The sequence below is a fragment of the Eschrichtius robustus genome, chromosome 11 (assembly GCF_028021215.1).
Source record: "Eschrichtius robustus isolate mEscRob2 chromosome 11, mEscRob2.pri, whole genome shotgun sequence".
In the NCBI taxonomy this organism is placed as follows: domain Eukaryota; kingdom Metazoa; phylum Chordata; class Mammalia; order Artiodactyla; family Eschrichtiidae; genus Eschrichtius; species Eschrichtius robustus.
The window spans coordinates 107,478,797-107,499,141 of record NC_090834.1 but is presented as its reverse complement, the minus strand read 5'-3'; the positions used below and the strand labels follow the sequence as shown (position 1 = coordinate 107,499,141).

Here is a 20,345-nt window from a genome sequence, read left to right as displayed (position 1 = left end):
CTGGCAGAAGACAGGAGACTCCTGGGTCAGAGAAAAAGGACCTTCTTACTCATGGCTGGAAGCATTAATCCAGGTACAGCAGATATATTGATTGCACAGACTGCAGTCTGCAAGGAAGAAGTACAGGAGAAATCTATCATCCATAGCAACCTTGGTCAGTGAATTGAGGCTCTCCTGAATGCCTTCTGGGCCAAGGTGGAAAGGTTGATGCAAAGAACTAAGGAGCGAGCCACCCGGCTTTCTAAGGTAGATATGATGCTTTATGGATTTGTTCATCTGGGAGGCATGGTTGAGGTCCGTACTGCAAGCTGGCTTCATCCTGCTGCTTGTAGTTCTGTTGGTAGTAGCTTTAATTAAATGCTGTATGACACAAGTTGAACAGATTTGGTCCTAGCCTCTGTCGATCAGATATGCCAACAGAGTGGTGAACTCATGGGAAAATTCGCCCAAAGCCAAGACAGTGTAGAAATGAGGGATGGATATTACTGTAAGACAATTCTCCAGAGATCTCTTGAGTTTCTGCGCATTTTGCAAGCGAGGCAACTGACTGCCTTTGTCCTGGACTCTCTTCTCAAGGATGTTGGTACAGTGAATAGCCATGGACGATCGAGACAGAATCTCCCTCCAGTGCAAAGGGCAGTCATTAGAAAAGACTTGCGTTCTTAAGTTTAGCGTCCTCTCCTATACCACAGTCCACTGTGTGCAGGCGTCTATCTAGGTCATTGGTGCCGCCCCCACAGGACCTGGGGACAAGAGGACTGATGTTAATAGGCTGATGATCATGCTATTTACTGTGCCATGAATAATGGTCCTTTTTCTCTGACCCAGGAATCTCCTGTTTTCTGCCAGCATGCACGAGCCTGTGGCAGGCTCACTTGTGTTTGCAAGTAAGGTAAAACCTCAGACCCTGGACTTCCCTGGTGGCGCAGTGGTTAAGAATCCACCTGCCAATGCAGGGGATACAGGTTCGAGCCCTGGTCCAGGAAGATCCCACATGCCGCGGAGCAACTAAGCCCATGCACCACAACTACTGAGCCTGTGCTCTAGAGCCGCGAGCCACAACTACTGAGCCTGTATGCCTCAACTACTGAAGCCTACGTGCCTAGAGCCTGTGCTCCGCAACAAAGAGAAGCCACTGCAATGAGAAGCCCGCGCACCGCAACGAAGAGTAGCCCCCGCTCCCCGCAACTGAGAAAGCCCGCGCGCAGCAACGAAGATCCAACGCAGCCAAAATAAATAAATTAAAAAAAAAAAAGACTCCGCACTCCTAATGCAGGGGGCCTGGGTTCGATCCCTGGTCGGGGAACTAGATCCCACATGCATGTCACAACTAAGAGTTCCCATGCTGCAACTAAGGAGCCCGCAAGCCACAACTAAGGAGCCTGCCTGCTGCAACTAAGACCCGGCGCAACCAAATAAATAAAATAAAATAAATATATAAAAAATTAAACAAAAAAACCTCAGACCCATCATAGTCCTTGACAAGGGAGCAAGCACATAGAAGGTCTCAGGAGTGCTGTTGGGAAAGCCCATTCAGACCAGTAACGGTGGGTAGACTAGCTGTTTGGGAAGTGTGGGACCCTTCCCTACCCTCATGTGAGCCAGCCCAACATCTGTCCCTACCTGTGGCACAGTGGATGTGGCAGTAGTTAGGCCTGTCCCTGAGTAACAGCACACCCCACGGCAGCATATTCACACACAGCTCAGTTACAGGTCCCCCTTGACTGCCTTATCTGGTGGGTCAGGTTCACATGGCAACGAGTGGCCTATGCTGTGTAGCCGAGGCTCTGAAAATCGTTACTGGCATTATTTTATCATCACGGCAACAGGCCTCCAAAAGGGGTCGACTTTTCTTCTTGTCTTTCACTGCAATGTGAATTGACCTGACGTTTCTGGGAAACAAGAAAGGACTAGATGTTACAGTAGCAAAAATAATAATACTCAACTTTTGGTGTATTTTTTCTTGGGGCCGGGCACTATACTAAGAGCTTGAATTATCTCCTTTAATCCTCAGGACAAGTCTGTGAGTTATGTCTCCCAATGTGCAGATGGAGAAGCTGAAGCCTGGACATGTTAAGAGATTTAGTCACAGTCACCCTGCTGGGATGTGGCAGGGCTGTGACCCCATCTGGTCAGCGCACATCCAGAGCTGGATTCTCACCAGTGGACTTTTCCTGGGTTCAGAAGGTGGAGTCGAGGGGCAGGGCTGAAGATCCTCTCTGACTCATCAAGCATGAACATTGGTTCATTGCGTTTTCCAATCCCATCTCTCAGTGCCCTTCATCACAGTAGGGGCACGTCAGAGGGGCTCAGTGACAGTCACTTTCAGTAAAGTGTCTTTGGAGAGAAATGCTTCAGGGCAGAATGGTCCCCTCCAGGCTTCTGAAACTTCCGTCATCTTTAGAACCTACAACCCTTGGAGCCATTTCTTTCTTTAGAGCCTAGAAGCTTCCCAAAGACATTCAGAACTCAGAGAGGTGACACAGAGCCTGGCGCACGGTCAGCCCTCTTTCAATGGTATTCTCCCCCTCCCCCCAAGCAGCCAGCTCCCACCCACAGCCCACTGTGGACCCCAGACCCAGATAATGATGAAAAGAGCTAACGTATACTGAAGACTTACCGTGTGCCCAGCATCCAACAAAGGGCTTCATGAATGTCAGCTCCTTTGCTTCCTTGTCTAAAAATGAGGAAAGGAGGCCTAGAGGAGATGAAGAATTTCCCCAATGCACACAGCTGGTGCAGGAAGATCGAATGCCAGAAAACCACCACCGTGTTATGCTGCCTCCTGAAATGAAACTTCCCTTACGCAGGCTGCTGCTGCCTCGTCCAGCCAGTTCCCCTAAGGAGGCATTGGGAGCCCTGGGTTTGAGTTCTGGCTCTGCCGTTAACCAGCCATGCAACCTTGGCCAAGTCCCTTGCCATCTCTGGGCCTCAAGAACCCCTCTGCACAAAGGAACCCTTCCCTAACATTTAAGCAGTCTGATCATTCCCCGGGGCTGGGGTCCCAGGGTTCTTCCTTGCCACATTCCAGCAAAGCCCCTCATTGCCCTCCTATCTTTAGGACATTTGTGGGACCCCTCTCATTCCTCCCTTCCAGGAGCACTGTGTAGGTTTTGAATCAGGCCGGCTTAAGTTCAATCCCCACATCTTGCTCACCAGATGATGCAAGTCTAATTGTTTCGTCTTTCAGAGTTCCGTGGTCTCAGTCCATTCAGTCAGTCAACAAACTTCAGCACCCTCTGCGTGCCAGGCCCTGTACTAGGGTCTGGAGGTAAGGTTGTACCTCCCTGGGAGGGCGGTGAGACGCACCGTAAGTAACCAAGCCCACGAAGAAGAATGTTTCAGGCTGTGCTGAAGACCAGCAGGAGACAAAGCGGGGATGTGACCCAAAGGGCCGGGGGCAGCTGTTTTAGAGAAATGCCTTCTGGAGGCAGGACCCCAAGACATGAAGGATCAGGCCACGCCGAGGACCCTGCAGGCCCAGGTGAGCAGACGGAAGCTGCTGGACGGTTTTGTTTTGTTGTTGTTGTTGTTTTTTATTTTTTAATTAATGGTTGGAGGTTTTTTAATTAATGGTTGGAGGTTTTTTAAGCCGAGAAGGATCATGGTTGGAATTAGGTTTTTGTTGGGTTTTTTAAAATTAATTAATTAATTAATTAATTAGGTTGCGCTGGCTCGTAGTTGCAGCAGGCGGGCTTCTTGGTTGTGGCATGTGAACTCTTACTTGCGGCATGCATGTGGGATCTAGTTCCCTGACCAGGGATCGAACCCGGGCCCCCTGCATTGGGAGTGCGGAGTCTTAACCACTGCGCCACCAGAGAAGTCCCTGGAATTAAGGGGGGAGGTTTGTTTGTTTGTTTTTATTTATTTTTGGCTGCATTGGGTCTTTGTTGCTGCACGTGGGCTTTCTCTAGTTGCAGCGAGCGGGGGCTACTCCTCGTTGCGCTGCACAGGCTTCTCATTGCAGTAGCTTCTCTTGCTGTGGAGCACGGGCTCTAGGCGCGCAGGCTTCAGTAGTTGTGGCTCGCGGGCTCTGAAGCGCGGGCGCTGAAGCGCAGGCTCAGTAGTTGTGGCGCACAGGCTTAGTTACTCTGCGGCATGTGGGATCTTCCCGGACCAGGGATCAAACCCATGTCCCCTGTATTGGCAGGTGGATTCTTAACCACTGCGCCACCAGGGAAGCCCTGGAATTAGGTTTTAAGAGGTGACTCTGGCACCAGGTGGAGGAGGGACAGGACCAGGCAGAAATGGCAGTGGGGAGACCCGTTAGGCAACAGAAGTGATCTGGACTGACCACAGAGGTCATGGTCTCCTTGGACTTGCAGGGGAACTTACATCTAGGAGGCATGCTGGTCGATTCTAGGAAGATGGGGTGGCTGGGTGTGGTGACACAGGAGATGCGGAGAGAAAAGGTGGACAGGCCATGGACACTACCTGTGTTGGACTGTCGCAGTAGCCCTGCGGATCCACTCTGCATCCTTGTCCGCCCTGCCTCATGCCCCGAGGCTCACCTTGCCTGCTCTGTTCCCTCCCCAGCCTCCCTGCCCTCGGGCTTCCTTTGGGGTTCGGCCCCTGGGGGGCCCAGCTGGACAGGAGGAGACTGGGGTAATATTTATTTCCGCAGCTCCCTGCCCGCAGGCTGCAAGAGGACAGGTTCCACTGGATTGTGCTGAAGGCCGCAGCTCCCCAGGGCAGCGCCCCTTCCAGCTCCAGCTCCTGTGGCTCCAGACTTAGGTGAATGTTCATCACCCACATGAGGGTGCCCACTGCTGGGTTCCTGATGAGAGGAAGGAGATTGGTAATGACAGTAGGTAAACTTGCAGAGCACTCACTATGTGCCAGGCACTGGGCTGGGTGCTTGCCCTCACGGCTCCCGGTGGCTCAGTCCCCTCAACAGCCCCCGAACAAGGGCTGCCTTCCCCCCGTCCTACTCTCAGCAGCATTAGACACCCTTGGCCATGCCCTCCTCCCAAAACGCGCGCTCCTCTTGGCTCTTCCTGCATCACACTCCTGGTTTTCCTCTCTCCGCTCCCTCCAGCTGCTCCTTCTAAGTCACTTCTGACTCTGCCTCCTCTTTCTGATCTGGGAGTGGTGACCTCCCTGGTTCGCCTTGGGCCCTCTTCTCTCCCCAGCCGAGCCCACCCTTTCCCATGGCCATAAATGCCCCTGTATGCTGAGGACCCCAAGTCTGAGTCTCCAGGGCAGACATTCTGTTTGAGCTCCAGACCCCTGGATTGAGACGTCTCCACGTGGATGACACAAGCATCTCAAACTCGGCAAGCTGCAAACAAAGCCCCACACTCTCCCCCAGGTCTCCCTCTCTTCTGCCGCCTTCCTCACCCACCCAGGGGCTCAGGCCAGAGACACCTGGGAGCCATTCACACCACCCGCCTATTGCGTACCCTCCACTTCACCTAGTCTCTAGATTCCACCCCCCAAACACATCTCCACCGCGTCCAAGCCGAGTCCTCTCTCCTGGGATGATGGCATCAGCACCCCCTCTTGCTCTGATACAGCCCCGTGGCAATGAAAATAAAACTCAGATTCCTCACCGTGGCCTCCCGCCTCCGCCTCCGGATGCTCTCTCTCCGCCTCCCCACCCCGTTGCTCCGCTCCGCTGGCCTTCTCTCAGCTCCTAGAAGAAATGAATCTCTTTCCTACCCTTCACCCCGCATGCCCCTGTGTAAATTGTCTCCTCAACACAGGCCCCTTGACTCCTCGGGCCTCCTACAGGCTTCCCCCCGCCTGGCTGTTAACTCCTGCTCCTCCTCCAGCTCCTGGCTTAAAAGCCCCTTTGTCAGAGGGGCTTCCTGGACCTCCAGGTCCCACCACCTCTCTTGTTCCCAGCTCCTTAATCTTCTCTGTTCCAGCACCGACCTCTGTCCCAGCCTCAGCCACGTATGAATTGATTTGTCATATGTCTGTCTCCTCCAGTACAGAAGCTCCGGCAGGGCAGAGATTGGTTCTACTTGTTAGCAGGAGCACGCGGGAGGTTCCTAGTCTGTTGAATGAATAGATCCCCATTTTACAGGTGAGAAAACTGAGACTCAGAGAGATTAGGACTCTAACCCTGGTCTGTTTATGCTGTGTTCCAAGGGCCAGGTTCAGATGAGTGTGGGGGAAAAATGAATAGAAAATGCTCAGCCCTACACGTGGCAAGTGGTGAGCACTCAGTACTATTCCCTGCCTCAGTGTGGGACCAGAGGCCCGAGGGAGTGTGCAGGCAGCCCTTACACACCCTCCCAGCCCCCCTGGGGACATGGGATTGCCCCCATCCTACCTCTGCAATACCTGCCTATGTGAACAGGGCCTGAGCCCACTGAGCAATTCGGGCAGAGGTCCACCAAAGAGTCTCCCTCAGTTCCCCCAAATGAGCCCACCCTCAAAGTGAAAACCATGAGTTCCTTGCACAGGTGTGCCTGGAGGCAAGTCCCTGAACCCCCTTTCCCTCAGTCAGACTGCAGCCCCCGTTCCCCTCGGAGAGAGAGTGTCACCCTGACTTGGCTGTGTCCCACTCTGAATGTACCCTGGTCACACCCACCCCCTGCTGAGTTCTGTGAGTCAGAGACTGAATCCTGGGGTCTCCTGGCTAGGTCCCTGGGATATGGCCTGGGGACCAGGGCACTGCAGCCCTCAAGGGCCTCCCTTCCAGACTAGCGGACAGGCCTGGCTCCTCTCCAGCCCTGACCAAACTCAAGGTCCCCCGCCAGCCCCTGCCAACCCCTGCCCTGGGGCCCTGCTGTGCCCCTCCCCAGCCCTGGGGCCCTCAAGCATCACCCCCCTCCTGCCGGCTGTTAGCCTGGGAAGGGGGCCAGGCCCTGAGCTCAGACCTTGGCGATTCCAGAGTGTCTGAGGCCCAGAGCCAGCCCCGCCAGCCCGGCCAGACAAGGCGAAGGGGCGGGGGCAGGGTGGGCACCAGGAAGCCATTTAGAGGGGGGTTGGCAGGGAACCTGGATTTCAAGCTTTGTTCTATCTGCTCCTTTTCTGGACCCCGCGGGCTTCTTCCTGGGACCCCGCTGGGGCTCTGGCTAAGGGGTGCCCCCACCTCGAGTCCTCTCCTCCACGGGGAGTGGACCAGTACTAATAAGAAGTGACTTCGGGGTGGTGAGACCCCCCACAGGTGCAAGGGAGGCTGCGCCAGGGCTGAGAGGCGTGGGTTCCAGCCCCACCTGCTCCCACCATCCGCGCGACCCTGGGGCAAGGCCCATCTTCCTACCCCAGCCTCGGTTTCCCACTTTGATGCTGCCGGGCGGAGGTGGGTGCGGGCCTTCCAGCCCCGCCCGGAGGAATCCGGAGGGGCGGCCAGCGGTCCCAGGTGAGGGCTCTCTGGAGCGGGCCCAGCGCGGCGGCGGCGGGTTCCAGCGGGGCGGGCATCTGGGGCGGGGACCGTCCCCCAGCCTCCACCCGCCCGCACACCCTCGCTCCCCCAGGCGGCAGCGACGACGCTTTAAACAGAAAAAAACTGTCTCCCTGGCTCCGGGCCAGCATCCCAGCCCCCCTCGCCGCCGCCGCGCCGCGCTCCAGCCAGGGAAAACAACTGCTCACTTCTCCCTGAGTCCGCCCCGCGCGCTCCCTGCTTCCCGGCGGCCGCGGGAGCCCAGCCCGGCCCGGGGAGGCGCGGAGCGGGCCGGCCGCCCGGCCTTCCTCTCCCCTCGCTCCTCCTCTCCGCCTCAACTTGCTCCGGCCTCCTCGCTCCGGCCTCAGGTTGGGGCCTCCGCAGGCCCTCGGCCCCGGCTCGTGGCTGGGCTCCTTCCCGGGGCGGTGGAAGTTTCTGGGCTCCCCGCAGTCCAGCCTCCATCTCTTTGCCTCTCACTGGGCCCGCGCCCGCGCCTGCTGTCCCCTCCCCGCGCGCTTCCTCCCATCTTCTCCCTCGCTGCCCTCTCTACGCCTCTCCCGGGGCTCCCGGCTTGCTGTTCCCCTCGGGCGCCGGGACCATCGCCCCTGCCCGGGCGCGCCCCCCGGGTCCTGCGGCCCCGGATGCCCGGGCCCCGTGGGGCTGCTGGCGGCCTGGCCCCTGAGATGCGCGGGGCGGGGGCGGCGGGGCTGCTGGCGCTGCTGCTGCTGCTGCTGGGCCCGGGCGGCGGGGCCGAGGGGGGGCCGGCGGGCGAGAGGGGCGCTGGCGGGGGCGGGGCGCTGGCCCGCGAGCGCTTCAAGGTGGTCTTTGCGCCGGTGATCTGCAAGCGGACCTGTCTCAAGGGCCAGTGTCGGGACAGTTGTCAGCAGGGCTCCAACATGACGCTCATCGGAGAGAACGGCCACAGCACCGATACGCTCACGGGCTCCGGCTTCCGCGTGGGTGAGGGCCGGGGACACGGGCAGGGGGAGCGGGAAAGGCAGGCACCTGGACAAATGCGGGGTACATGGCAGCATAAGCCACGTAGGCCACGTGACCCTGGGGGTCGTGGGTTCAGAGAGCAGAGCCTGAGGGCCTGGGGCCCCAGGGGCTTCAGGGGGCTTGGGAGGCTGGAGTGCTGGGGCCAGAGTTGGGAGGGCTGCATGGAAGCCTGGACTTCACAGCTTTGGGTTGGCGTTGAGGCCTAAGGTGTGGGGTGATGCTGGGGTCCTGGATGACACAGGCCTCTAGGAAAGTGCTGGGTCCTGAGAGGGAGTCAGGGTCAGCAGCAGGGGCTTTTGAGGGATGTGAGCCGGGGGCAGGAGGTCTCAGAGAAGGGATAAGTATTCCCCCAAGAAACAGTCTTGCTGGAAGAAACAGGAAAAGTCTTTAAAAACTATCTAAAGTAGGGCCTGCCAGTGGTAGACACCTGCATTCTCTGGGAGGAGGAGCTGAGGTCAGGGCTGGGAGTGAGGGAATTAGTTACTGGCAAGGTCTTAGAGGGGAGGGGTGTTGAGGCCTAACAAGTGGGGAGCAGGCCTGGAGGTAGGGGCTGTTTTGGGTCCTCAGCCTCTCCTCTTCCTGATGCCCCATCTATGCTTCCCCCATAAATCTTAACAGCTCTGCCTCAGAGTCTCCCCGCAACAAGCCGTGATGGCTTCCCAATTCCACCTGGAGTCCACCCCTTCCCCAACATCTCTCTTCAGAGGGCCAGGCCTGGGCTCAGCTCTCCTCCCTCAGGGCCCTGTGGGCCAGGCTGGGGGAGGTATCCCAGCAGTAATTACCCTCCTGGACAGGGTAATTAGGCCAGGCCCAGGATGGCACCAGCAAAACAGCCCCTCTTACACATTCCTGTACTCATGTACCCACTCACACCTGAGGATCCCCACAGATGTGGGGTTTTCATGAGACGTGCATGTGTGTCTGTGTGCGAGAGTGCACGTGCACGCTTGCACGTGACACACCTACGGGGGTATGCCCGGCTTTGGAGTGGCACACTGGGATCAAGTACTTGTTTCTTTGTGTTGTCTTGGGTGCATGTCTGCAATCACTATGGAAGTGTTTATGTAAGCCTGTGTTGGTGTTAGAATGAGTCTATGCATGTGTGTGTGATGAGATGGCTGTGCATGTGAGTGTACGTGGGCCCGGCCTTCCAAGCCCCCTGGCCATCCTGCCCAGGCTGCTGTCTCCATCCGTGCTGCCCACATCCCCCAGGCTCAGCGCCCAGGCCACAGTGGGCGGGTGTCACAGGGAGGTCACCCTTACCGCTATGGGTGACTCATTGGGAGGCAGGAAGGAGAGGATCCTGCCTCCCCCGGCCCAGGACACACCCCTTCTGCCCTGAGAGACTGGCCCCAAGAGGCCGGGCAGGATGGGCTGGGCTGGGCTGGGATGCTCTTAGCCAGGCCCCGATGGCCATGCATGTGGGCCATCCCTCTGAGGCCCTTCAGGTGCCCAGAGAGCCTCAGCCCCATCTTCCCATCCTGGGAAGTGAGGGCAGCCATGTGGCAGGCAGGAGAGGGGCTGGGCCTGGTGTGTGAGCTCGGGTCCCCAAGGCTGGATTTCAGATATGAGTGTGTGACAGAAAGACAGAGATCCTATCCTCTCACTGAGTCACTCCTTCATTCATTCCCCCAGCACCTTCTCTGGCACCCAGAGCTGAGGCAGAGGGTGGGTAGGATCTGAAAAAAGGCTCTCTTCCTGGGGGAGGAGCTGAGCCTGGAAGGATAAGATGTGAATATGCAGAGATGGGGGACAAGGCTCTGAGGGGGCAGGAAAGGCATGATTAAAGCCAGGGAGGCAGAAGATGTGGTACATTTGTAGGGGACGGGAGATGAGTCCTGGAGCATAGGGTGCACATGGAAAGAGCAGGGGGGGATGGGCTGAAAGAAGGTTCCTTCTGGGCCACAGAGGGCGAGGAAGCAAGCTGTGAGCAGGGGTGTGACTGTGGCAGAGCTTTGCTTGAAGCAAGTTTCTCTGGGGGCGCTTGGGATGTTGACAGGCAGGGGAGTGGCAGAGGGCATGGGGAGGAGGGAAGATGGATTATGAGATATTACAGAGGCCAGAACTGGCCGGAGTGGGAGCAGGAGCGATGGAGTATCAAGGCTCAGTTGTGAGTGACTGGGCAGGTGGGGATTCCCGGGGGTGGTTCAAGGCCAAGTGGAAGTGGGGAGGCAAGATGCTCATTTCTGACAGGGTCCCCTGGGTGGAGGTGCTTAAGGGAGGTCCCGGAGAGGGATAGCTCAAGTTGGCAATGGTGAGGTGTGGGCCCTGGGATGGCAAGACAAAGAGAGGGAGGGAGAGCCCAGAGAGGGCTGAATCAGGGGAAGAATTTAGGGGTGAGGAGGAGGAAGCACCAGAGAGAGATTGGATTTCCAGGAAAGGCCTAAGGGGAGGGAAAGGCTATTCCATCATCATCATCATCACCATTTGCTACTACTTATTAAGGACCCACTGTGTATTAGGCACTATGCTAAGCATTTGTACAGGCATTGCCCCATTTAATAGACAGGACAGTCCTACAGAGGACAGTGAGGCACAGAGAGGGGAAGTAAGTTGCTCAGGGCCACACAGTTGGCACATGGCCTCCTAGCTAGGATTTAAGTCCAAGACTTAAGACTCCAGTGGCCCCATGGGTATAAGGATGTTGGGGGACTTAGAGGGTAGTTTCTGTGTGTGTGTGTGTGTGTGTGTGTGTGTGTGTGTGTGTGTGTGAGTGATGTGTTACAAAAACCAGCTTCCCAGGGAGGACAGAACTAGTGGGTGGCAAGGAAGTAGGGAGGAGGGGAAGAGACAGGATGCGGGTGAGGGACTGGGCCTGGGGGCTGGGGACAGGTGTCTGCCTGGGCCCTGATCCACCTTTCCTCCCCAGTGGTGTGCCCTCTGCCCTGCATGAACGGCGGCCAGTGCTCCTCCCGAAACCAGTGCCTGTGTCCCCCGGACTTCACCGGTCGCTTCTGCCAGGTGCCCGCTGGAGGAACTGGCGGGGGCGCTGGCGGCTCAGGCCCTGGGCTTGGTCGGGCTGGGGCCCTGTCCACAGGCGCGCTGCCTCCCCTGGCTCCGGAAGGCGAGTCTGTGGCCAGCAAGCACGCCATCTACGCGGTCCAGGTGATCGCCGATCCGCCGGGGCCGGGTGAGGGGCCCCCTGCCCAGCATGCAGCCTTCCTGGTGCCCCTCGGGCCAGGACAGATCTCAGCGGAAGGTACCAGGCAACGGGCACACCCCGGGAGGCCGAGGTGGGCGGGCACTAGGGTGGCAGGTCCCGGGCGGAGGCCAGCCCTGGAGGACCGCCGCACTGCCAACCAGCGCTGCGGGGCAGCCCTGAAGCCGCTGTGCCCCGCCCCCCAGTGCAGGCCCCGCCCCCTGTGGTGAACGTGCGCGTCCACCACCCGCCCGAGGCCTCCGTCCAAGTGCACCGCATCGAAGGGCCCAACGCCGAGGGCCCGGCCCCCTCCCAGCACCTGCTGCCGCACCCCAAGCCCCCGCATCCTCGGCCACCCACCCAGAAGCCCCTGGGCCGCTGCTTCCAGGACACGCTGCCCAAGCAGCCCGTGAGTGAATCCACAGTCGCCGCTGGACCGGCCCTTCAGTCTGTCAGGGCTGCCCTGTTCCAACCCACCCGGATTGCTCAAAACTGGGGGTGTCCTGCAGGTTGAGTGGCGGAGGAAAAGGGCCTCAGGAGGGAGGCCAGGTGGGGGCTGGGCACCCTGTGACCCCCCTGTCCACACTCCTCTCCCTAGTGTGGCAGCAATCCCCTCCCCGGCCTCACCAAGCAGGAAGACTGCTGTGGAAGCATCGGCACAGCCTGGGGTCAGAGCAAGTGCCACAAGTGCCCCCAGCTGCAGTGTGAGTGCCTCGGCTCAGTGAGATCTCCCTCCCACTCCCCACAGGGTGGCTCCGCCGCCGACACCCCTCTCAGCCCTGCAGTGGGAGACCCCAGTCCAAGCAGCCTGAGCCTCTCACTGCCCACCCAATTCCCCTCAGCGTCCCACCCTGCCTGTCCCCAGTGCCCTCCCTTCCCTCTCTGCAGGCCCCCCAAGGTCCTCTCCTGCCATGCTCTCCTCTCTCTGCAGACACAGGGGTGCAGAAGCCAGGGCCTGTACGTGGGGAGGTGGGCGCTGACTGCCCCCAGGGCTACAAGAGGCTCAACAGCACACACTGCCAGGGTACGGCCAGCTGGAGATTCTGTGGGCTGGAGGGGTAGGCCAGTTGTCACTGGGGGAGGTCCTACGGTGGACGAGGGGGGAGGTGGGGCAGGGGCAGAACCCTGAGGTTCTTGGAGCAGCTTGCTGTCACCCTATGGCCCCAGACTGGAGGGACCAAACTCTCACTTACCACAGACATCAATGAGTGCGCGATGCCAGGCATGTGTCGCCATGGTGACTGCCTCAACAACCCTGGCTCCTATCGCTGTGTCTGCCCACCTGGCCATAGCTTGGGCCCCTCCCGCACACAGTGCATTGGTGAGACTGGGGGATCCTTGAAGGTCACAAAGCATGGGTGGGAGGGTAAGCCTCCAAACAGTAAGGATCAGAGGTCACAGAAGTCAGAGTGGGGTCAAGGGTTGACTGCAGGTGAAACAAGGCCCAGAGCAGATAGGGTCAGGGATCAGTGGGTTCAGGAGTCGCATGAGATCTGGGGTTAGAGGTCGCATGGGGTCAGGGATTATATGGAGTCAAGGTCATATGAGACCATGGGCTTGATGAGTGGGAGGGATAAAGTCTAGAGCAGCTAGAATCAGGGGTCAATGGGGTCAGTGGTCACCGAAGTTTCGGGTGTTACATGAGGTCAGAATAACACAGGTTTCAGGGGTCACATGAACTCAGGGTCATGTGCGATCAGGGGCCACATGAGGATTAAGCGTTGTCTGGGCCAGAGAGGCAAGGTCTGGAGCAGATGGGAAGGGGGATGTGGGCAGTGTTCAGGCCCAGATGCCCATGCCCACCACTGGCCCCTGCAGCAGACAAGCCGGAGGAGAAGAGCCTATGTTTCCGCCTGGTGAGCCCTGAGCACCAGTGCCAGCACCCGCTGACCACGCGCCTCACCCGCCAACTCTGCTGCTGCAGTGTCGGCAAGGCCTGGGGCACCAGGTGCCAGCGCTGCCCAGCTGATGGCACTGGTGAGCCTGGGGCATTTGTGGCTGGGGGGCTGTCTGTGTGCCTATCCAGGAAGTGCTCACTTCTCTGCCCCTTGCTCTGGCCACAGCTGCCTTCAAGGAGATCTGTCCAGCTGGGAAGGGGTACCACATCCTCACCTCCCACCAGACGCTCACCATTCAGGGTGAAAGTGACTTTTCCCTTTTCCTGCACCCTGATGGGCCACCCAAGCCCCAGCAGCTCCCTGAGAGCCCCAGCCGGGCACCACCACCTGAGGACACAGAGGAAGAGAGAGGTCTGGCCTGACCCCTCCTGTTACCTGACAGTTGCTGAACCCCTAGGTCTGACACCTTGACCCTTGATCCACAGATATGACCTGAGTCTAACCTCTAACTCCTAGTCCCAGACCAGCACTGACCCCCAGAGCTGATACTCTGACCCCTAACCAATGTTGTAACTAACCCCAGAATTAACCCTGGATCAACAGAATTTGACCATTTATTGCCCTCCAGATTCAATCCTCTGACCCCAGGACCCCTTTGATTTCCAGACCAGGGCACTAATGCAGCTCAAATGCTGCCCCTAGATCTGACCTTCTGACCGCTGATCCAGGGATTTGACCCTGGCTATAACCCCCCAAGCCAAGGACCTTGTCCAACCATTGCTTCGCTGACCTGTGATGGAAACACTCTCTGACCTCAGGATCTAACCCTTGATGCTTGATCCAGAGACATGATCGTTGAACTCTTAGGGACCCTGACCACAAATACCCAAGTGCCAATCCCAGACTTGACTCCCTCTCCCAGCCCAACACTTAACGGCCCCATCTTCTTCCCTTCTAGGGGTGAGCACAGACTCAGTGAGTATGAGAGCCCATGTGGGAGGGGCAGGGAGGCCAAGGAGACACAGAGGGCTCATGTTGCTGTCACCTGCAGCCAGTGATCGAAGAGCAGTCCGCGCAGCAGAGCCACCCGACTGTCACCACATCTCCTGCCCGGCCCTACCCTGGTGAGCTGGGCACCGTAGGAACCAGTCCTCAAGGGCTGTCACTGCCGGGGAAGTTCACAGTCTAGGCACCAGGGGGCGGTGAAGCTGGGTGTGAAGTTCCCAGCGGGTGACCTGCGGAGAGAGGGGCGGCGCTCTCAGCTTCCTCACCAGCTGACGAGTGTGCCCTGCTGCCTGCAGAGCTGATCTCCCGGCCCTCACCGCCCTGGTTCCTGCCCGACTTGCCCCCATCCCGAAGTGCGGTAGAGATCGCCCCTACTCAGGTCACAGGTAAGACCCGCCCACCTAGGCCATGCCCGAGGTAAGCCACACCCCTAACTTAGTTTTTCTCCTCCCTTACCCCCTCCAATCATTCCCGAGCACTAAAACATCCAGGGTTTACTGTGTGCCAGGCCCTGGGCTGGGCGCTGTGGAAGCCTCGGTGTGCAGCAGAGATCCCACTCTGCCCTCAACTGATCCGGGTATTATGGTGGTCAGCCCAGGCCGAAGGCATTTATTCATATATTCTACAACTATTTATTGAGCACCTACTATGTGTAGGCACTGTTTAAGTGCTGGGGATACAGTAATAAGCAAAACAGACAAAAATTCCCTATCCTTGTGGAGTAGACAGACAACAAACAGATCAATGAGTCCAAATCTAGTATGTCTCATAAATGCTATGAAAAAAAAATAGAGAAGAAGGAAGGAAGTCTGGGCGGGGGGCGGTGATAATATGCATGGTGGCAATGAGAGAAGGCTTTCTGAGCAGGGCTTTAAAGATTGTTAGAAATTAACAACGAGAAGTGGGAAAGAAATGGGCGGGTTGGGAAAAAGGACATTCCAGTTTGGGCAGAAGTTTGGGCAAAGGCATGGAAACATGAAACCCTGGTTTCATGGAGCAGGGAGAAACCACACACACAGATCAGTGTTTCTGAACTAGGGGAGGGCCGGCTCAGGGAGCCTTGTTAAGAGGCTTGGGTTTGATCCCAAAGGCTGTGGGAAGTGTCTGCAGGGTTTTGGGCATCGTAATAATTGCTAGCTATGGCTGAACAGTTGCCCTGGGCCAGGCACTGACTGAAGAGTTTTACATACTAAGTACTGTTTACCCTTCTCATACTCTGTGAAGTGGGCACTGTTAGCCTCGTTTTCCAGATGAGAAAATTGCGTCTAAGGGAGGTTCAGGGACTGGACCCAGGTCACACAGCTGAGCCAGATTCAAGCCCATGTCTCTGTGGACTCCAAAGCCACAAGGAAGCCACCAGCCTGGTTGAAAACCAGAGGTTAGATGAGCTCCTGGTGGAAGGTGACTGCCCTGGAAGTCTGCACAGGCTAGGAACCACCCCAGGACAGTCTGGGGGCTGTGGGAACGTGGAGGAAGAGACACATGCGGAGGCTTCTCAGAGGAGGGGGTGTTAAGGATGCCTAGGGAGAGGCCCTCAAAGAGAACAGCCTGCAAGAGACCACTGGCCAGGTGTGTTTGGGAGGGGGTAGAGTTCAGCATCAAGGTCTGGGCTGCATGGGGCAGGGCTCAGGCGAGGGACCACAAGGAGGGAGAGGTGGAGGCAGGGAGTACTAGGAATCGTAGGAAATAGGGTGAGGAGGATTCCTGGATCTGACCACTTAGGCACAACCATGCGCGAGCCAGGATTCCCAGGAAACCAGCTCCTGTCTGCCTTGGGAGGGGGAGGAAAACAACTGTTCTGGAATGGGGGGGGGCAGGTCCCTAAGGCAAGGGGTGTTGGTTCACTGATCTAGAGGATGTTTGTGTGGGTGAGGCTGCAGGGTTTGAGGTATTGAGGTGACTGGGGTCAGGGTATCATAAGTGGGGATAGAAGTATCAAGGTTTCCTGGAGTTGAGGAGATAGGGATGTCAGGGACCTGGGGTCATGGTTTGGGGCTACCGGAGGTTGTGATGTTGGGGTTATCTGTGATGGAGGTGTAGGGAATCCTAGGATTGGAGCACCCGAGCTTAGGGTGCGACCCGGCCCAGGTATCCGCGTCGTTAGTAATGGGCTATCCAGGTCCTCCCTGGGGACATGGCAGAAAGTGAATGCTCCCTGCCTGGCCCCCTGACCTACCGCCGCACCCCCAACCCCGGCAGAGACGGACGAGTGCCGACTGAACCAGAACATCTGTGGCCACGGGGAGTGCGTCCCGGGACCCTCAGACTATTCCTGCCATTGTAACCCGGGCTACCGGTCGCATCCGCAGCACCGCTACTGCGTGGGTGAGCGTGGCGAGTGGGTGGCGCGGGGGCGGCCCTGGCTCCCGACAGACCTCTGACGCCTTCCCGCCCGCGCGCCCTTCTCAGACGTGAACGAGTGCGAGGCGGAGCCGTGCGGCGCCGGGAGGGGCATCTGCATGAACACCGGCGGCTCCTACAACTGCCACTGCAACCGCGGCTACCGCCTGCACGTCGGCGCCGGGGGGCGCTCGTGCGTAGGTGAGCACGGCCGGGCCGGGGGGTGGCGCTGGGGCTAGGTGGACCCGGGGGGCTCTCCCGACCGCATGTAATCCCCTCCGCCGCCTTGCACTCCCCTCCTCCCGCTCAGACCTGAACGAGTGCGCCAAGCCCCACCTGTGCGGCGACGGCGGCTTCTGCATCAACTTTCCCGGTCACTACAAGTGCAACTGCTACTCCGGCTACCGGCTCAAAACCTCTCGACCGCCCGTGTGCGAAGGTGGGGAAGACCCCATCCAGACCGCCGGGGGTCCTCAGCGGTCCCTCGGCCTGGGGTGGGGGCGGAGGGCCTCACTCCCGTCTCTGCCCAGCTCTGGGCCTCTCAGAGGTTTCGGTCCGGAGCCCAGAGGGCCCGCTTCGACTTGTCGATTTGTGACAAAGAGAGGCCCTGCCGAGGACCCTGAGCGCCTGGCCGGCCACGTTGTCCCCAAACGAGTCCTCTTCCTCCCTACTGTGCAGACATCGACGAGTGCCGAGACCCTAGCTCCTGCCCGGATGGCAAATGCGAGAACAAACCTGGGAGCTTCAAGTGCATTGCCTGTCTGCCCGGCTACCGCAGCCAGGGGGGCGGGGCCTGCCGCGGTGAGGGCGAGGCCTGGGTCCGGGGTAGGGTAGGGGGCGGGACCTCGAAAGCAAATGGGAGGGGCCCTTCGGGAGTCGCCCCTGTGATGGGGCGGGGCTAATGGCGGTGGGAGTCACCTCCAGACTGGGCTTCCTTCCCGGGAGTAGAGGCCCCCCCATCCCGGGCGGAGGGGGCTCCCACCCCCTCACAGTGCATCATCCGGTGGGGCGGAGTCCGAGGCGAGCCTTCTCCGCTGCAGACGTGAACGAGTGCGCCGAGGGCAGCCCCTGCTCTCCCGGCTGGTGCGAGAACCTCCCGGGCTCCTTCCGCTGCACGTGCGCCCAGGGCTATGCGCCCGCGCCGGACGGCCGCAGTTGCCTGGGTGAGCTCCAGCCCTCCCCGCCCTGCCACCCGCCACCCATTCACGCGCCGAAACTGGGGACTGGGTCACCCCGTCTGTCGGACGGGTGGGCAGGAGGTAGCTAATTCACAGACACCGCCCCTTCACTGATCCACTCACTAGTTTCCTCAGCGGACCTGGCGGAGGAGGGGGCGACCAGAATTTCTACGTAGGAAGGATCTGAGGAGGCAAAGCTTGAAGCTGCGTTTGCAAAGCACGTTACTTAAATTTGAGGGGGGAAAAAAGATATAAAAGAAAGGGGATGTTAGTAGTCCCCCCGACACTAATGTTTCTTATGTATCAGGAGGAAGGCTGAGGGCTGGGATTCAGAGAAACTGGAGAATAGACACCAACTGTAGAGCGCAGGGCTGTAGGACTGGATGGAGTTTGGGTGTTCCTGGGAAACCTCAGCGGGGCTGGGAGAAGGGGAGGTCTGAGTGCTCCTAAAGGATCAACAGGAGTTAGCCAAGCGAAGAAAGGTGAGAGGGAAGAGCATGCCAGGCGCAGCGCCAGCGAAGTCAGAGGCAAACACCAGCACGGAGTGTACAGGGAATGTAAGGTGTAAGCAGGGGATGGGGGCTGAGGCTGGCCGGTGAGGGGCAGGTCCCCATCCCCTGAAGGGCCCACCTAAGCCCCGCCCAGGAGGTTGAGCTTCACCCTGAGGATATTAGGAGGCACCTGAAGCATTTTAAGGGGAAGAATGACAAGAGTGGCCATTTGTTTTAGAAAGTTCCCTGATGCCCATTGTGGAGAGTGGCTGGAGGTCTGGTGGGGACTCAGGACAGAGACAGTGGTGGAGCTGATGAGAATAGAGGCCTAAGGATGGTCATGAGATTATGTGATATTAGAGAAATATTAGAACGCGTTACCTGGGCTGCTCATTAACTGGATGTCAAGGTGAAGGAGAGAGGGGAGTAAGGGATCCTCAGGTTTCCAATTTGGGTGACTCAGTGGGTTCTGCTCACCGGGATAGGGTCCCCTGGGGTGGGGCATGTTTGAGAAGGAAGACATTAAGTTTCATGTTGGACAGTTGAGCGGGTGGTCCCTGTGGGCCTTTCAGCTGGCAATGCCAGCAGAGGGTGGGCCATACTGATTGGAAACCTTGGGCCAGACACACCGACCTGGAACTGTGTATTGTGGGGGTGTGAAGCCTTGGGGTGTCACTGGGAGGGTGTGAAGCCTTGAGATGTGCCCTGGGAGGAGCTGTGGAGACTTGGGGTGTCACTGGGGGTGTGTGGAGCCTCGGGGTAGGCACTGGGGAAAGCTGTGGAGCCTTGGGGTGCAGTCAAGGATGGTGGGTCCGGTGAGGGGAACCTTGGCAGAGCCTTGTGGATACTGCCACGTCGGTAGAAGGCAGGGGAATCGGAGCAGGCGATGGCGGAGCAGGGGTGGTGGGAGGGCCCAGGGAGCACTAGCTGAGAAGCTGGGGAGCGGAGGCATGCAGGGAAGAGGAGGATGAGGTAAATGCAACAGAGAGGTTCTTGTAAAATAAGAACTAGCTGGGGAGACGAGAAGGTCCCTGGTGGCCTTGGCAGGGTAGCTTCCATGGCATGCCGGGAGGCCAGAAGATGCAGGCAGCAAGTGAGGAGGAGTGAGACCTGGGATCACCAGAGTGGGGTGTAGGCTGTAGGCTGAGGAGAACAGTAGAGGTTTGGAACTGCCCAAGAGCACGGGGGCTACCTAGGGGCTTTCCAGTGTCAAGGCTTGAGAGGAGGAGGAGAGGGTAGCGCTGAGGATCTGGCCGGGCTGGAGGCCAGAGGGAGTGGAGTGGCCCAGGTGCTCCGCTTGGTGGCTGGCTCCAGCCTTGCTCAGCACCCAGGGTCCTGAGAAGCAGGCTAGGGCTCTGACTTTGCCAGACCAGTGAGGAAGAAGGAGAGGTGTTCATGGGTCCTTGCTAGAGGAGGTAGAGTTGGGGGCTCGAGAACAGCGGAGGCGGTGGGAAGGAAGCTGCATCTGAGATGTCCAAGAGGGGCCAGATCCCAGCCCCTTGTACCGAGAGTGAGTGGCTGGCACTGAGGTGAAGGTCACAGAAACTGAGGGATGAAGGACTGTAAGGTCAGAGGCTGGGCCTGGCTGTCCAAATGGATGTTGAAAACTCCTAGGATGGGGAGGAAGAGAGAAGGAGAGGGGCTAGGAAGGTGGGTGCTGACAGCAATAGAGAGGCTGGCGTAGGGGCCAAGTGCCCCTCAGAGGAAGAGTGTGGTTTGAAAGGGGTCTGGGGTGTGGGCAACGACCAGCTTCCACCAGAAAGGACTGCACAGAAGCATGCTCTCAGAGCCAAGTCACTTTACTGCACAAGCAGAACAAGTTATTCTGTGAGACCAAAGATATAGGGGAGCTTATTTACATGGGAAGGAAGGCAGCCATGGCAGGTGGGGGAAGGGCAAGAGCAGCCGTGAGAGCAGTTGGGGCAAAGGAAGCCCAGGGCAGAATGGGATTGTTTGGTGAGAACAGATGAAGGATGGGGAGGCCTGAGTTCTTTGGAATCACACGTGGCCCAGGGTTCC

General features: G+C 58.4%; 1 protein-coding gene and 1 long non-coding RNA gene across 5 annotated transcripts in view; one reads left to right on the top strand and one right to left on the bottom strand.

Annotated features, from left to right (window-relative positions):
- Positions 1–2,704: 2,704 nt before the first annotated feature.
- On the bottom strand, positions 2,705–7,533 carry LOC137771390 (uncharacterized). Its single transcript, XR_011075360.1, has 3 exons — positions 7,217–7,533; positions 5,553–5,635; positions 2,705–4,777 (listed from the first exon to the last, which is right to left on the bottom strand). It is a non-coding gene; the product is annotated as an uncharacterized lncRNA (long non-coding RNA).
- LTBP3 (latent transforming growth factor beta binding protein 3) overlaps positions 7,416–20,345 on the top strand; it is a 17,799-nt gene continuing 4,869 nt past the window's right edge. The window contains exons 1-16 of one of the 4 annotated variants that reach the window (XM_068554671.1): positions 7,416–8,296; positions 11,205–11,534; positions 11,681–11,883; positions 12,073–12,178; positions 12,406–12,498; positions 12,673–12,795; positions 13,296–13,451; positions 13,538–13,723; positions 14,271–14,287; positions 14,364–14,436; positions 14,614–14,703; positions 16,517–16,642; positions 16,727–16,858; positions 16,968–17,096; positions 17,336–17,458; positions 17,698–17,820. In XM_068554671.1, the coding sequence (XP_068410772.1) occupies positions 7,978–8,296; positions 11,205–11,534; positions 11,681–11,883; positions 12,073–12,178; positions 12,406–12,498; positions 12,673–12,795; positions 13,296–13,451; positions 13,538–13,723; positions 14,271–14,287; positions 14,364–14,436; positions 14,614–14,703; positions 16,517–16,642; positions 16,727–16,858; positions 16,968–17,096; positions 17,336–17,458; positions 17,698–17,820 (2,329 nt within the window). In that variant the 5' untranslated portion in view covers positions 7,416–7,977. Of the gene's footprint in view, positions 8,297–11,204; positions 11,535–11,680; positions 11,884–12,072; positions 12,179–12,405; positions 12,499–12,672; positions 12,796–13,292; positions 13,452–13,537; positions 13,724–14,270; positions 14,288–14,363; positions 14,437–14,613; positions 14,704–16,516; positions 16,643–16,726; positions 16,859–16,967; positions 17,097–17,335; positions 17,459–17,697; positions 17,821–20,345 lie in introns of all 4 variants that reach the window. The other 3 variants (XM_068554670.1, XM_068554672.1, XM_068554673.1) reach the window with 3 other exon arrangements.